Source organism: Argentina silus (assembly GCF_951799395.1).
Source record: "Argentina silus genome assembly, chromosome: 8".
Classification (NCBI taxonomy): Eukaryota; Metazoa; Chordata; class Actinopteri; order Argentiniformes; family Argentinidae; genus Argentina; species Argentina silus.
In genome coordinates this window covers 5,582,100-5,598,434 of record NC_139662.1, presented here as the reverse complement: position 1 = coordinate 5,598,434, position 16,335 = coordinate 5,582,100, and the positions used below count along the sequence as shown (strand labels likewise).

Genomic DNA, 16,335 nt, shown 5'->3' with positions numbered 1-16,335 from the left:
ACAGTTGGCGAAGATGTTGACCATATTGAATTGTCGTTCAAACTATTTTCACAAAAAAAACATTATTTATATTAAAAATAATATACAGTCATAGCTGGAGTACAATTAACTACAAATAAATGTATATTAATTAACACATACATATATAATAATATTAATTAACAAATATATTAATATAGATTAACATTGCTCACATTAATATAGTATATTCATTGAACTCAATATATTACATTTGACACAGAACAGGAACATATCAGAATGTGCAGTGCCACCTTGTGAGCCACCTTGTGAGGTACTTGCTAGGATCAGAATCTAGAATCTGGGTCCATCAGGCAGGAACAGAGCCTGTAGTCCTCTCCTCACACTCAGGATCTCCTCCTCTTGCTAAAAGGACACACACACACACACACACACACCCACACACACACACACACACCCACACACACACACACACACCCACACACACACACACACACACACACACACACACACACACACACACACACACACACACACACACACACACACACACATTACACACATTACACAATTACACAATCTCCTAAAAACAACTTCACACCTTCACAGTACTCTTTAAGCTGCTATGGCAGCACTTTGTGTGTGGCTTCCAAAAGAGGACCCTACACAACACGCCAGCCAAAACACAGAAAAACGTCAATCTAATCGTTTTTTTAGTCTCTGCTCTGGTCTCCTGCCATTTCAACTCACCATCTCCTTGAAGAGTCTGTCCTGAACTGACTTCATGTCTTTCCTCATCAGGCACATCTGAAAACATCAGGTGATAGAACACAGGTTTGAACTCTACTCAATGACAGGGTCAGGGGTACACAGTAGACAGAAGACAAAATGGGATGAACATAATGCCATCATTTCCCTACTGCAAAAAGACATGAGTTATTAATGGACAGTAGTAGAATAGGTTTAAGAACACAAATTAACTTCATCCACTGTAAAACGATAGCCTGTGTGAGACGAATGAGGAATGGTCATCATTAGTATATACAAAGAATGAAACCAAATACAAGGTGACATACTGTATAATAATCTGTATCGACATACTGTAGAATAATAAACCAATAATCCTAATTCTCTGAAATTTTGCCGTGTGGAACGGGAACTGTTTTAAAACATTTGTAAACAACATAGGAGGTGAAGTCCACACCTGAGAGGTGAAAATGCGCTCCTCGTACTCCAGGCTGTGACACACATTGGTCTGGAAAGTGCTCTTCAGGCTCTGGAGTCTGAGGGGAAAGAACAATACTTTTACAACCAGAAGAGACGAGACGAGACGAGATAAAGAGAGCATGTAGAGGAGAAAAGGACACACACAGGACACACACGCACACATACACATACACACACACACACACACCCACCCGCACACACACACACACACACACACACACACACAGGACACACACGCACACACACACACACACACACACACACACACACACACACACACACACACACACACACACACACACACACACAGGAGTGTATTGTTTCTTTCTATTGTTACGTAATCTAATCTGTGGTAAAATGCATCAATTGAAGATCCTCATTTTTCTAATCTTTGCCCCTTGGTTGAGATCACCAGTGATATTGCCTTCTGATATAACAGTCATGTGAACAGGCATGCTACGACCACATCCTGAAAAACTAATAACTATCATTGCGTAAGGGAGGAAAACCGACCTCGTTGACGAAGTTTAGCTCAAGAGACACTTGTATTTTTTGGTCACAGTTATTTTCTTCATGTTTAAAAAGTGAAGCAGTGTATTGTGTGGTGTTCTAAAATGGTGATGGGGTGACTCAAGGCTGATTTCAATCTGTGGAGTGTGACAGTGTAACAAAGAGGAACAAACTGATCCAGCCAGTCACAGGGCCCAACAGAAACCTCCTTGATAAAAGTTGTCACACACACACACACACACACACACACACACACACACACACACACACACACACACACACACACACACACACACACACACAAACTAAATCCTCACCTTCTAGTCTCTTTCTCCTGGTAAGAGTGGAAAGCCAGAGACTGCTTCCTCCAGTACGTCTGATCAGATTGAAGGGCGGATTGATTACATCAACATAAGATGAAGCATACAGCACATGATCCAAAACACTTCTTTGTGTTGAATACGTTTATCAAGGATAATAAACAGCGTTTAATAATCTGTGTTTGAAATATACTTTTACTTTTACTTTGTTTGAAATATACAGATACTTTATCTGCTTTCACTCAAGAAGTGGTGTTGATTTGAAGGTGTACTGTAGATCAAGGTGATAATGAGGTAAACCCCTACAGTAAGTTCCTTCTCCATGGTCTTTAGCGTGCTGTCGTCCTGCTCCAGATTTTTGATCTCATCCAGGAGAACACTCTTGACCTGCTCCAGCGTCTGAGAACTGCACAGATACACAGACAGGTGGGGGGAGAGTGATGAGGGGGTGGAGAAAGAAGACAGGAAGAGGAAGAAAGAGAGGAGAGGGGGAGAAATAGATGAAGATGTATATATATATATATATATATATATATATATAGATGCTTGAATACTAGATAGTGTACTGTCTACTCTTATACTAACTGACCTGTACTGGCTGACTTGCACACTGATGGAAGACACGTGCTGTTGAACAGTCTTCAGAGACTGTTTGGTGTACAGCTCCATCCGTCTGGAGCGATTCTGCCAAGCACAGCATAACAAGAGGTAAGTGCATTCTATTCTTACATTTAGGATTTCCCACAAAAACCATTCCCAGGCCTATGCCATACAAGTCAGTCAAGTAAACAAGACTTTGCTGTGAGGACAGACCCAATACATTTAGCTTGTCAGCGCACGTGCTTGAGAGATAAAGTGGGAAGAGAAAACAAAATAGACCCTAATCCTCCACCCTTTTCCCTGAAGTCCACACTTGGTACTACGCCACATGGATTTAAAAACATATGATGGGTATAAGAGCCCATGCTTACATCAATCTTTGGCAGTGTACACCACAGAGAAAATGGTAGAGAATTGTGACAGAGAATGTGTGTGTTTGGGAGTCAAACCTGGAATTTCCTCTGCAGCTCCGAGCTGAACTGGTGACACATGGAGCTCATGTCGTTGGGGGTGGAGCTTACGTCAGGCAGCTCCATCTCCCCCTCCACCTCCGCCTCCACACTGGCCTCCCAGTGGCTGGAGCTCACCATGTGGGAAGACACCACCCTGCCCAGGTCCCCCTCTGGAGAAACATCCACGACAGGGAGGTGAGGGGTTGGGGACGACAGGGAGGTGAACATGACAACATAGAAAATAAATAAAAATAGAATATTGGTGCTTGGTCATATTCAGTGGTGTATCAATGGAGGTTGGATGAATGTCAAAAAAGCATGAATTCCTGATTAATATACAGGTTGATTGAATTAGAACCTAGTGCTTGCTCTCGGATGAAATGGGGACTGGTAGAATTCTTTAGGTTGTCATGAGTTGCTATAGGCTACATGTAGGCTCACGAGTGCTCTTGCTCTGAATTTGGTGGTAGCTTTTCCTGGTTGCCCTGGAGACACCATCCTTGGTTCCTTGTCGTTTCTCTTCCTCCTCCTCCTCCTCCTCCTCACCTTCTTCATCAGAGCTGCTCTGTTCCTCCCAGGTCTGGGCCTGGGCTTGAAGGTTGGTTTTGGCTGCTGAAATGGAAGAAAATCATGTAATAAAGATAATAAAATAAATTGTAATAAGTTCATATACTTGTAAAGCTGAAACTGATTTCATGTTTTATTTTTTTAACCTTTATTTTAGCAGGAAGTCCCATTGAGACCAAGGTCTCTTTTACAAGGGAGCTCTGCATACACACAATTTACAATCATATATAATACAGATATGCAATTACAACATAATGTTCCATTTTGGAAACAGAAATACATATGAAAGACTTTTTAGACATGTTTTTACTGGGCTTGAACAGTTTCCTGGGCCTCATTTTGACTCCTTGACTCCCTCCCCTCTGTGTGTCCTTCTCTCCCTCCTCTTCCTCTGAGTTACTGGGCGAGGGGTTGGAGTTGTGGCGCTTGCGGTTGGGTCCTGTGAGGAGAACCAACCCATAACCAGACCTGATTCACCACTATCTACCATCTCTCTTTGGGGACACAGACCTGATTCACCACTATCTACCATCTCTCTTTGGGGACACAGATGTGCTGACATTGTCTTTAAGAGTTGCTCAGCTATGGTATTTTACCTGATAGCTGATACTGGTGTTGGTCAGGCTTGCGTCCTTGGTCGCAAAACGGTGTTTTCTATGATGAAACAGTCATTTTGTTAGCCCCTGTGTTCTTGTACATTTGTACCAGACCTGGGCAAAAAATATATTTAAAATGGTTTCAAATATTTTAAAACTTGAGGTGTGCTTGATTTATCTTGATTGCATGCAGCAAGTTTGCACTTGCGAGACTATTCCAATACTTTCCTGACAAGGAAATCATGCACACCTCATCATTTTCAAATATTTTAATATACATTTTGCCCAGGTCTAGTTTGTATTGTATAGAGTCTCCATTAAGACAATGGATAGAGTAAGTGGTGTATTAAACTGAGCCTATTGAAGTCCTATCTTATGACTATGAGGATTCAGTGATTCACACTGATCCACACAATTCTTAGCATTCATCAATCTATAAATGAATCAATCTAAGTTATTTGGCTGTGCTGATAACAGCAGTTACGTCCTGGTGACTAAGGTAAATGTTACTATAGTATATCCTTACCTCCAGTTGAGTAGTCAGTGTTGCTGGGTTGACCTCCACTCTGGTCAATGACATCACCGACCTGGAGGAGGACTGGCTCAGCATCACCCTGGAGACCAGCGATTCTTTTTCGAAGGAGGGGGGCAGGGACAGGCCTGGCTGGCCGGAGCCAAAATGGAGGCCATGGTGGTGGTGGAGCACCTCTCCTGGGATGAGACAGGGGGACTGGAGAGGAGTGGCCAGGGGAGACTTCTCCAGCGCTGTGGAGGTCAGGAGGGGCTGGGAGCACGGGGAGGGGAGGGGGATCAGTGACTGTCCAGGGGAGAGGGTGGGGCACCGGATGGGGCTCAGCTGGAACAGGAAAGAGAGAGACAGAGAGATACAGGGAGAAATGGTCATCATTAGGAGACATCTAATCACTTACTGAGCAGTAATTAAGACATCATGCGATGAAGGCATTTTCTGTGGTGCATTAGGTCAGTCAAATGGATGTGATACGCTACTTGGTCTTTCAATATGCTGGTAAAGTGGAACGTCAGTCGCCGTTTTGGAGACACACAAAACAAGCGTGTAGCACTGTCACACTGACAAGAAAACAGTGATATACGTTTCTATTTATTTACCCTACATACCTCTATCAAACTGGGCCGTGGAGCACGGAGGCCAGGGGTTTGGTGGCCAGGGGAGAGGCCCAGGGGGGAGAGGCCCAGGGGGGTGAGGGAGGGGAGAGGAGCCTTGGCGTTGCTGTTGCTTTTCCTCCCGGCACTGTAGAAGAAGGACGGCTGGAAGCCTCCGTTGCGGCTGACACCACGGGGGGGTTTGGGCAGCTCCAGGATGGTCGGCGAAGGGGGGGGGCGGACAGGAGAGGCACAGAGGGAGCGCAGCGGGGTGAGGGGGGAGCGGGGTAAGGCCACCGACCTCTCCGCAGCTAAAGGGGCCAAAGCAAGCACAGATGCTCAGACAGCTGGCCTCGGGAGAGGTCGATGGTAGAGAGATACTTTGCTTCATATCACTTTACAGTGAAGAGGTTGTCTGGTTAGTCGACTGCTTTAAAAGTTACTTTCCCTTCAGCTTCTTAGAAAGAGTAAAGCACAGAAATTGAATAATACATACTGTACAAATGCATATACACAATAAGTAAGTCCCTGGAGTGATCACACCGGCCTACTGTGCTACAGTGAGCTTGGAATTCTACCAAGAAACACTTGAAAGATTATAGATTGCACATGCTTGGGATATACAGGGTAACATGACTATTAGAATGACTGTGCTATGTTTGTATGTAAAACCTTACATCTTATTCTCTCTATGGCGGGAGGGGAGGGTGAGAAAGAAGCCAGTCGGGCAGCCCAGGACTCTTTCTGTAGGCCTACAATCGTCTGTTCCCTAGCGGGGACAGGCTTTTTCTTCTTCACCTCCGCCGTCTCCTGCCAGACCTCACTCTTTTCCGGTTGTCTGATGCTACGCTTCTGCTGGGACACGCACAACCATCATGAATCAAAGGAAAGATTGCATGTTCTTGTAAACTGAAGTGTAAGCTTCATAAAATAAAAATTTCACACACCACACATACTAAGAAAAAATAAAGGAAGCTAATACAGCTAGGTGTTTTTCCTGAGCAGGTGACCTTAGGAAAAGCTCAGTTTTTCCTAGAGAGGTGATGTAGTCAAGAAAACCCCCTTACTACATTATGAGCATTGGGGCAACAATGTATGGGAATGGGTGTGTGTCTATATGTGTGTTTTACACCTTAGGAGCGGGTGGCTGCTCTGTCTCTGATTGGCTGGCACTGTCAGGCTCCCTGTAGTTCTTGGCGGTGGAGGCTGCAGCTCTCTGGGGCCTCCTGGCTGCTTTGTTGGTGCCTGCAACCGGTCCAGGCTTCTCTTTCTGCTCTGCACTCTCCTTCACCCTCTGTCTCTTCTGAAAACACAACAGTGACACATTGTGGACGACTGTGGCAATGCACATCAGACAGATGGCCTTACTGTTAAGGTTCAATTCATTTGGTGTACAGTCTGTCCTGTTGTGTGTTGTCCTGATTGCATTTTGCAGTTGCCCCTTGCGGATAAATAAATAAGTTAATTACATTTAACTGAATTGAATGTACTTGGTCTGAGTTTGAGTCCTAGATGTTACATTGAGGGTGAGGCACCTCAAAATAATCATCAGTACTACAATATTAAACACCACTATTAGCTGATGTGCAGGCTATCCCTTTCCTTTTCTCCTCATCCCCACAGTCTCACCCATAGAGACTAGAACAGTATCTCTAAGGTCTCACCTTCATTGGCTTGGCTTTCTCCTTCACTGGTTGGGGTGACGGAGGGGGTAAGTCTGGGGACTCATCTACGGTACGACACAGTATTCTCAGAATACAGCAGACATCTTTTACACACACAAACTGTCTCCTGGTGTTAATACAGGCCCTATGTCATTCCTATATCAGGGTTATGAGGGCTTTAAGACACTACACACTGAGGACGTGGAGTTAGCATACATGTGGTGTCTGGGGCGGGGAGTCTTGGCTTGGCGGGAGGCTGTCTGCTGTAGTTGGTGACTTTGGGTTTGGGCTTCCTGCTGGACTCTCTCAGCCAGCTGACCTCTGTCATGGTGTCAGTGTCTGTGTCACTGAACAGATGCTTCTTCACGTGGCGCTGGAACCGATGAGAGGTAGACACGCGCACACCACACACACGCACACATGCACACACCACACACACACACACACGCACACACCACACACACACACACACAGATTAAAAACTAGAGTAAGACTGTTAATAAACACTGAGATGAGAACCACATACACAACCAGGCATGCGCGCGCACGCACACACACCTTGTTGACCTTCACAGCTGGGATTTTCTTTGTAGAGCTGGGGAACGCCCAGGAGTCTTGAATGGCACTAGAGAGAAAAATACATCACTAAATCACACATTCATTTCATTTTAGGGATTCTTTCTGTAACTTAGGGGAGCACTGTTTCAACACAGGTCATCTTACAAATGTACCGTAATCATATACTGCATTAGTCCTGTCCTACCTGCTTTCTATGGCAGATGTTTCAGCAGACTTTCCCCCCTTCCCCTACAGGAAGAAGGGAAAATAAATCAGTCTACATGTAGAGTACTGTACATGCTAACATGAGAGTTATTAAGACCTCACCAAGTACTGTAGTGGTGAAACAGAGTGAAGGCTTATTTACCCCAGTACTAATCGGTGTGTCCACTTTGAATGCAAAGACGTCCTCTCTGTTCAAAAACATAATCATGGATGAAATCAATATTGTAAGAAGGAATAGTGTGTCACTGATAGGAATGAAACGGTCATTATGGTGTCTGTGCTCTGTACATTATACTTTAATTGCTTGCATGCCTAACTCATTAAAAAAAAATACTTCAGATCAGGCAAAACATATTTTTCAGACATTTAATACAGTATTTGCTTTTCAACATTTGAAAAAAACAGAATACCCGTCTTGCTTTGCAGAGGTCCTCTTGGAGTTAGTGTAAGATTTCATAAATGCAGGTGTTTTAGTCGTCTCCTTCAACAATAGAGAAAATCAGAAAACAGCATGGAAATGCATGTGAGGGCAAAACATGAATATTAGCAGCATCTAAATGCATATTATTCCCACATAAAAAATTATTTACCACAAAATTATGTTTTTCTAAATGTAACTATGAGTGCTCACCTTGGCAGGCGGAAACCAGCTCTTCTCAAAAACAGATCTACCACAAAACAAGAAAATTATGAAATACATTAATATCTATCCATGAGCTGCTGTCTGGCAACATATTAATACTGACAGTCGACAATGAATTCCCTTAAAAAAGAAACAAAAAACCCCCCACTGTTGTTCCACACTTATCCCCAAATAGTCTCCCCCCCCCTAACAGTTTTTAGGTCAGTATATTTTTGTACCTGAAAAGTTATCCTGGAAAACCACTATCTGCAATTGATTGAATTCCGGCCTTAGTTGGCCTGTGTGCTCTGTACCTGTTGGTGGGCGGAGCGGCCCAGCGTGGAGGGATGAACTCTGCTGCGGCTTTAGTGGTGGTGGTCTCGTAATGGTTGGCAATCCTCTTCATCATGGTGCCTGTCACCTCTGCATTTCTCTGTGTGCCGTAACAGTGGGACAAAATGGTGAAGCTAAGAGAACGTGACGTGCACAGTGACTGAAAGAAGTTATGGTTCAACTGGGTACTTTGTGTAGAACTCTACAGTAGTTACAGGGTATTCCAGTAGCAGTCTTAGTGGAAGCCATTCAGACAGCATTGTGGGAACATCCTCAGACTTGTATCAAGAAGTAAAAATATAACTTCAAGTGAAATGTAATCTTCTCCTCACCTTGTTTTTGCCTGAGTTTCCCCCAGCGGTCTTGACCTTGGGGTTGGGCGTTGCCCTCTCCTGCAGTCCTTTGGCTGGGGTGGACTTGACTAAGCTAGGCTCTGGATCCTGACATTTCTGGGCTTTACTTTTCACCTTAGCTTGACCCAGCTTTCCTCTCTGCTGCTGGGGCTCTTTGGGACCTCTCCCTGCAGGCCCATCTTGTTCCTCAGGCACTCTGCCCTGGGCCCCACCTCTCTCCCAGGGCCCTCCTCTCTCTTGTGCCCCACCTTGATCCTCAGGCCCTCTGCTCTGGGCCCCACTTCGCTCCCGGGGCCCTCCTCTCTCAACAGGCCCCACTCTGCCCTGGGTCTGAGGTCCAGTGCCCAGGTCCCGCTCCCTGAGGACCTCCTCCAGGCGCTGGGTGAGTTGGGAATGGAGCTGCCTGTGGCTGACTGAACCTGAGCCTGGAGCTGAGCCCCTCTGGGCAGAAGATGGACGATCCTGCTGCTGCACTGTCAGCACAGGCTCTGATGGGGACAGACGTATTGGGGATGCATTGGGGACTCTGTGGCATTTAACAGCAATTTTCATTTTAGAATTTCTGGGTGAATAGTGTGAGCAGTAGTTTTGGCAATTACCGCCCCCTGACATCTGACTACTATTTATGTGTAAGCCTTTTATGGCAGTAGCTTGTCCCTGAAAACGGTAACCCTAAGTAATCTCAGAACGTTTAGAAGTGTCCAAGTGTTCCAACTATTCTTGGGTGTAAATGGAAGGGGAAGCACTTGGACTGTTTACCAGGTCTGGGCAGAGCCTTGTGGAAACCTCTCTGTTCCTGCAGCACCATCTCAGACACCGACAGCTTGCTCCAGTGAGAATATCTGTTGTGTGTACGCGCGCACACACGTACACATGTGCTCGCGCGCACACACACACACACACACACACACACACACAAAATCAGTGACTTCATTTCCATACTACTGTTGATACATGAGGTCGACTATTAAAGTACCACCATGAGTAAATCTGACTAACCATGAGATGTAAAATGCTTCAAAAGCGCACTTACATATGTCTCTCTGTTTTCATGGTAGGCTGGGAGTCAGGCACAAAGCTATGGTCTGTTTGAGAGAGCAAGGACAAATTAGGAACACATTACATTAACACAATCATTTATTCAATACATTCTACATGCAGGAGAATTGATATGCTCATGATGACCAAGTGATCAGTAATAAATACATTTAGAACAGAGAGTATAGATTAGAATAGCTGTACCAAGAGGCTCCTCCTCTTCCTCTTCCTCGTGGTCGGTCTGAACCATCTCCACCACCTTGTCTATTGGTATGTGCTGCAAAACAAATACAGACCTTAACAACTGCTAAACAATGTGTCTACTACTACTGCTTCTACATCCAAGACTACTACTGATGGAATACTAGAATATGGCACTGAAGAATGGTGACTCTTTGTGAGCCTCTCCTACTTGACTTGTGTTTTTATGCTAGAGAAGTAAGCTTGTGAGTAAGGATTTAATTGTACTGTCATAAACTCCCTGAATCCCAGTACATGTGACAACTTTGAAACTTGAAACTACTACTTCTACTAAAGCTACAAATGATAATCTAGTGCTATGACCGGTATCTCCTCTGGTGCTTGTATTAGCAGACACTCCTGGAGAGAGAAGACAAAGACCAGACCAACCCTGCGGTATTTCTCTGCCACAGGTCCTGCGCTGGTGTCCTGCTTATTGGTGCCTTTGCTCTGTGTCGGAGGTGCTACGACTGCATCCGTCTGAGAGAAAAGAAAAATACTAAGAAATACTACAAAAAAATACTCTTAGTGCTTGAGCTCAACTATTCAATTTCACATGCAACTTGAAAAGTTAAGTTGTGAGCTGGTGGGGGATGGGGAGGGTGGGGGCTTGTATATTAGGTTATGAGTGTTTTTAAACACGTCCATGACTGCAAAAACGTCCCATAAAATCAATGCATTATCAAAACAGGAACACCCTCGAGTTAGAATCTGGCCCATATTGAGTGGTACAGAATGCCCTACCTGCTCCTTCCTGTTGTAGGCCAGTGCACCGACAGAGGCAGCAGTGCTGGGGGTTTTGGCCGCTCTCAACTCCCCCAGGCTGGGCTGCCTCTCACACGAGCTGATCAGCTTCAGAGCCGGCTTCACCTTGGTCCTGCTGCCTGGAGTGGCTGAGGAGAGGGGAGAGGGGAGACCACAACACCATTTTTTTAAAAATATTTTGGAATAATAAACATTGGAGCATAAGTGTGCGGCTCTCTTCCTTTCTTTCATTCATGTATGTCAGGCCTATCAGGCAGATACAGGGCCACCTACATGCTGGCATGACAACAGTAAAGGGGCTAGCGCCAGCCCCCCTCCCACCCCCACTGCTAGTGATGAACGTGCTGGACTCAGACACCTTCCTCTTCGCTGGAGTCACCATCTGGAGGAATTATTAGGAATTATAAGACCATACTCTTGATCAAATACAACCAGATAGCACTACAGTAACATTTACAATGATATACATAGTGAAAATAATGTTTTTGTAAGATGGTATTCAATTAGATCATTATAGAGTCACAAAACATATGCAATTACTAAAACACAATTTCGGGGATGTTTTTATGTGTTTAACATTAGAATTCAATTGTCCATACCAAAAAACATGCCAGGGTGGTCATTTACCTGTAGGGATGCAGGTTGCTGGGGTAGCAGACAGGGGGCACTGTTCCTCTGTCTCTCCACATCAACTACAGGAGACACCTGACTCTCTGGAACAACAGCCTGTTTGGATACAGTCTTTCAGTCACACTAAGAAACACTTCCAAGGCAGTCATACAATCACACAGCAAATACAGTGCTGTATTTCTTAAATAGTCATATAACTGATGTCGGGATCAGAGAAACAGTGACATACACCAGTATTTCTATGTGTTTAACACTAGTCGTCCCAAAAGGACGTCCACAGGCTCGATGTGGCACTATAATAAAATAACTTTGTCGTTGTGAAACCCATGCCCTCCTTTACTGACTTTTCCTAAATGTTTTTGTCCTGTTTTTAGCATAGCATATGTCGAAACACAGTTTTTCCCGGGGCTTCCCGTGTTGAGGCCTGTTAATGGTCATTCAGCTGTAGGTATGATTACGTCATTGGCTGTTGAGGGAGGTCATTAAGATTCTGGACAGGAGGTCATTGCTTACCTGGGAGCTGCTTTCATCCATAATGATCTTTACTGTGGTCTTCACTACAGAGGTTCCATTCTTGCCCACAAATGGCTGATGGGGAGACAAGAGGGTTGAGTGTCCGATGAGGGATACAACTTCATACAATGTAGGGTGGGTGGCACAGTGCCACATTGTGCACACAATAAACAAATAAGTTAGGATATAAAGCTACTCCTTTTACTGACATGAATAATTACTCTCATTCATGTCAGTAGTAGGTAGTAGTCTTATATTCTAAGGTTTGTTTGTATGAGAGGTATCAACATGGATCAACTAGAGTAGAGTGTGTGTGAACAACCACCTACCTTGTTCTTGATGTGTCCGTAGGTGCTCCTGGCAGCCTGCAGGATGTCCAGGGAGGAGCTGAAGTAGATGGTGAGGTTGGAACCCCCCACTCCGCTCACACACACAGGCTCAGACAGCTTCAACCTCAGGACCCTCCTCCTGCCCTCCTCTGGAGAGAAAGTGCATGCACGCACACACACACAATAGGGTTAGTAAGGCACTTTAAGGAAATGTCATTAGACATTGTTTTATGCAAATAACTTCCCCATATGCCCACGTTCGACTTGAAAAGGTACAAAGCATATCTTCTGAGAGGGCTTGCTAAGGCTTGTGAGGTGAAAGAGAAAGTGTGTGAGTATGTGTGTGTGTCTCAGGGGAGGCTGTGTCTGTATACCTGTAACGGTATAACTGTGGACTTCGTTCTCTGGGATGCAGACAGTGTCCCACTGACCCTCCTGTAAAACCGAAACATCACAGAATGCAAATATTGTTCAAAAATTTTTATAACAATCTTTTCAGTCCTCTCAGTTCAATTTAGTCACAGTAAGTCTAATTTTACTGATTCATGAAAAAAAAAACTGTATTCTGTCAAGGTGGTTTTAGCTGTACCAGTGGGTCTTCGTCAGCGAGGGAGAAGTAGAAGGAGATGCTCTGGCTTCCCAGGTTGAAGTCGATCCAGAACTCCTCCAGTTTCTCATCAGAGGGCATCAGCAGCTGTGGGCAAAATACTTACAAACCGTTAAACCATTCCCCAAAACACCAGGTTTAACTCACAATGTTTTCTCTGTGCTATGTTTTGTAAAAGAGCTCGAGCTTTTCATTGTACTGTCACACACTCCCGTTTCCCAGTACATATTACAATAATGGCAACTCCCAAATGTTCAACTTGAACACTTGACTGTATCACCCAATAAATGTCTTGCATTCTAAACCTGTACTTTTAACACTTCTTAAACCTCAGACTGAACTCCTTCACATCCACCAGGGGGGGTGATGTCATGATTCGATATCAAGGGACAACTCACCTCATGTTTGTCCAGAAACACCTCCAGACAAGGATAGGATAAAACTCTGCGGGCAGAGAAAACAACTATATGTTGGGATTCAGAGCACTAGAGCACACTGAAGAAAGTGTCTTGCAGAGTGACATCATATCAAAGGCCTGTCTGCCTGTGTACCTCCTACCGTCTCCCTGCATCCCATTCACCAGGTTCAGAAATTTGCGGCAGTCCTGTAAACAAAGAAAGGGTGTGTATGCAGAAATAATCAAATAAGTGAGTGTTATGACACACTGATTTTTGTGGTATATGTGTGAGGGAAATGTTCAAGCTTACAGGGAAGCCCCATTGAGCATCATAGAATAAACTGTACATCATTTACTGGAGAGTTATAGACTGAAATGGGTGGCTACAATGGTGAGGGTTTACCGTCTCAAACTCAGAGTCTTGAATCTTGGTAAAGGCACTAGCCACAAACTCCATGGTGAACCAGTGGTCAGCCAGCTCTTTCCTCTGAGCTCGTGTGGTCATCCTGCACAGAGCTTCCATAAGGGCAATCTGCAGGTCGTAATCTACACAAGACAGAGAGAGGGAGAGAGAGAGAGAAATAGAGATGAAGAGATGAAGATTAAGATGTGCCTTAAGCAGGTATAACTTATGACTTGTAAGACATATGACTTATGGTTATAAAATATGTCAGACCGCATACCACCACCCTCCAGAATTCGGCCAGCAAGGTTATTCCTATGGAAAGGACCAAACACACAAGCATTAATCAAATGAGTTCAGTTACTACATTCTGGGGGGTACATTGACGAGTAACTTTGTGTATATAAAAATATACAGAATTGAACGAGGCATGATGAGGGTATGTATCACATACATAACATCAGAGGCTTCCTGAGACGACAAGATCTTCTTCTCTTTCTTGAGTTCCACAGGGACCTTACCCAGAATTACATTGAGTTTCCGAATAGCCTATGAGGAACATGGAGTCAAAATAGAATACAATGAGCTACTGTAATGCCACCTCATTCGAATTCAGCTAAGAGACTTACAGTGCAGATATGTCCATTTGCCTCAGTAATGCAAAAATGTATTTCATAACACAATAATTATAGGGGAAATCCTTTTCAGTCATTGTTCACAGAACTGTCCCTAACCTCTTTCTGGATCATAATGGGGACTCGTGGGTCTGCAGCCAGCTCACCAATGGGATGCAGCAAGGATTCAGTGACTTGATATGTTCCTATGTAAGGTAGGCACATTTTCCATTGGAAACAGTTCAGAATTAAAGGATCACCTCAAGCATGCTTTATAATAAGACACAGGTTAGCAAGAACCTTTCAATTAAATGCACACGTACCTTCTTTGCTTGTTTCATGAACAACCTATTATAGGAAAAACACAGGTAGAGATAAAAGGAGCAAGCAAGCAATGTTGTGTTACTGTTTAATTAGGAACATTACAAGCAACTTTTATTTCCAAGTCATCATAGTTACAGCATGTCCACATGCACATTTGACTGTGTTTCACTGGCTAAATTTGACTACATTTCAACAAGTTACTCACCATTAAGGAATCAAAGAAGTCCTCAGCAAGGTTCAGTAAAGTCTCATTCCTCTGTGTGCCTGGCTTGATCCACAACAGTCTTGCTTTCTCAAACCACTGAACCATGTGCACACAGACAGAACAAGACTCAGTCAATCATGACTCAAACATAGTTCATATCACATTGTATGATACATGCTTGCCATGATGTCATCACTTAGATGAAAATACTTATCTTTTTGACAAGACCCTGAGATACCATCACTGGCAGGCCTTGAGCTCCAGACAGGGTAAGGTTCTTCCCGTATTTATGAAGGATGGTGAATCCCGAACAAGCATGCTTGATGTTCCTGCGATCTAATTCCTAAACATGAGAGGAAACGTTAATTTCCCACAAAATACTGTCGCTACAGTACCACACGATGACAGGATCAAATGTACAGAGAAAATACCAACCCTATGAATGAGTTTGTCCAACTTGGTGGGGAACTGTTTTGAACATTTCAAAGTTCTCTCCTCATTGATGTCGTCTTGTAAGAAGTCCTCCAATGCTTGGAAATTGCTGTTCTTCAGGACCTCATCAACTAGCTTCTCCAACTACAGAGTGAACCATAGATTTACCTGTTTATGCCTCGCTAAACTGAGGCCATATGATGTTTACATGATCATTAGCTACATGGTAAATGTATAGGCATATACTGTATGTATCTAGTAACACATTGCTGTAGCTATCATCAGTTTTGGTGGTAGACATAGAGGTAGAACAGTTTGTTTTATATCTAGCTTGCTCACCTGTTGGTCCTGACTCTGACGAGGTGCCATCGTTCATCCGCCCAAAAAAAAGCCCTACTTTCCAGATTCTCCAAGGAAAATCTAAAAAGGCTAGCTAAGTCTGCAAAGAACCTACAAGGGAACATGTATATCTTCCTGTAAAACTGTGCTAGCTACATACTTGGCGTTAGCATACTATTACCAAATGAGGATACATGCATAATCTTTACTTTGATATCATTGAGGGAAAAAAGACTTCTGTGTCAGCAGACGGCTAAGATTAGCTAGCAGCTAGCTGATTCAGATCGTTGGAAACAAACTTCTTGTCCATTGAACAAAACACGATTTCAAATTTCTCTTGGCTAATAGACTTATCATACAACTTTTGACTA

General features: G+C 44.0%; 1 protein-coding gene across 1 annotated transcript; it reads right to left on the bottom strand.

Moving 5' to 3' along the window:
* Positions 1-267: 267 nt before the first annotated feature.
* Positions 268-15,298, bottom strand: sycp2 (synaptonemal complex protein 2; the record flags this gene model as incomplete). The annotated part of the gene is made up of 40 exons (XM_083675970.1): positions 268-384; positions 730-786; positions 1,184-1,262; positions 2,034-2,092; positions 2,343-2,442; positions 2,626-2,720; positions 3,086-3,353; positions 3,508-3,700; positions 3,966-4,094; positions 4,252-4,309; positions 4,778-5,107; positions 5,389-5,684; positions 6,051-6,225; positions 6,506-6,676; positions 7,038-7,102; positions 7,254-7,410; positions 7,596-7,662; positions 7,801-7,844; positions 8,452-8,488; positions 8,757-8,875; positions 9,108-9,616; positions 9,888-9,970; positions 10,162-10,213; positions 10,371-10,443; positions 10,797-10,886; positions 11,151-11,299; positions 11,445-11,553; positions 11,799-11,897; positions 12,315-12,389; positions 12,644-12,792; positions 13,018-13,078; positions 13,233-13,337; positions 13,649-13,694; positions 13,802-13,854; positions 14,051-14,193; positions 14,331-14,365; positions 14,505-14,599; positions 14,785-14,870; positions 14,988-15,012; positions 15,194-15,298. 40 exons carry the CDS (start codon positions 15,296-15,298, stop codon positions 313-315), a joined length of 4,713 nt encoding a protein of 1,570 aa, XP_083532096.1. The 3' UTR covers positions 268-312.
* Positions 15,299-16,335: the final 1,037 nt, after the last annotated feature.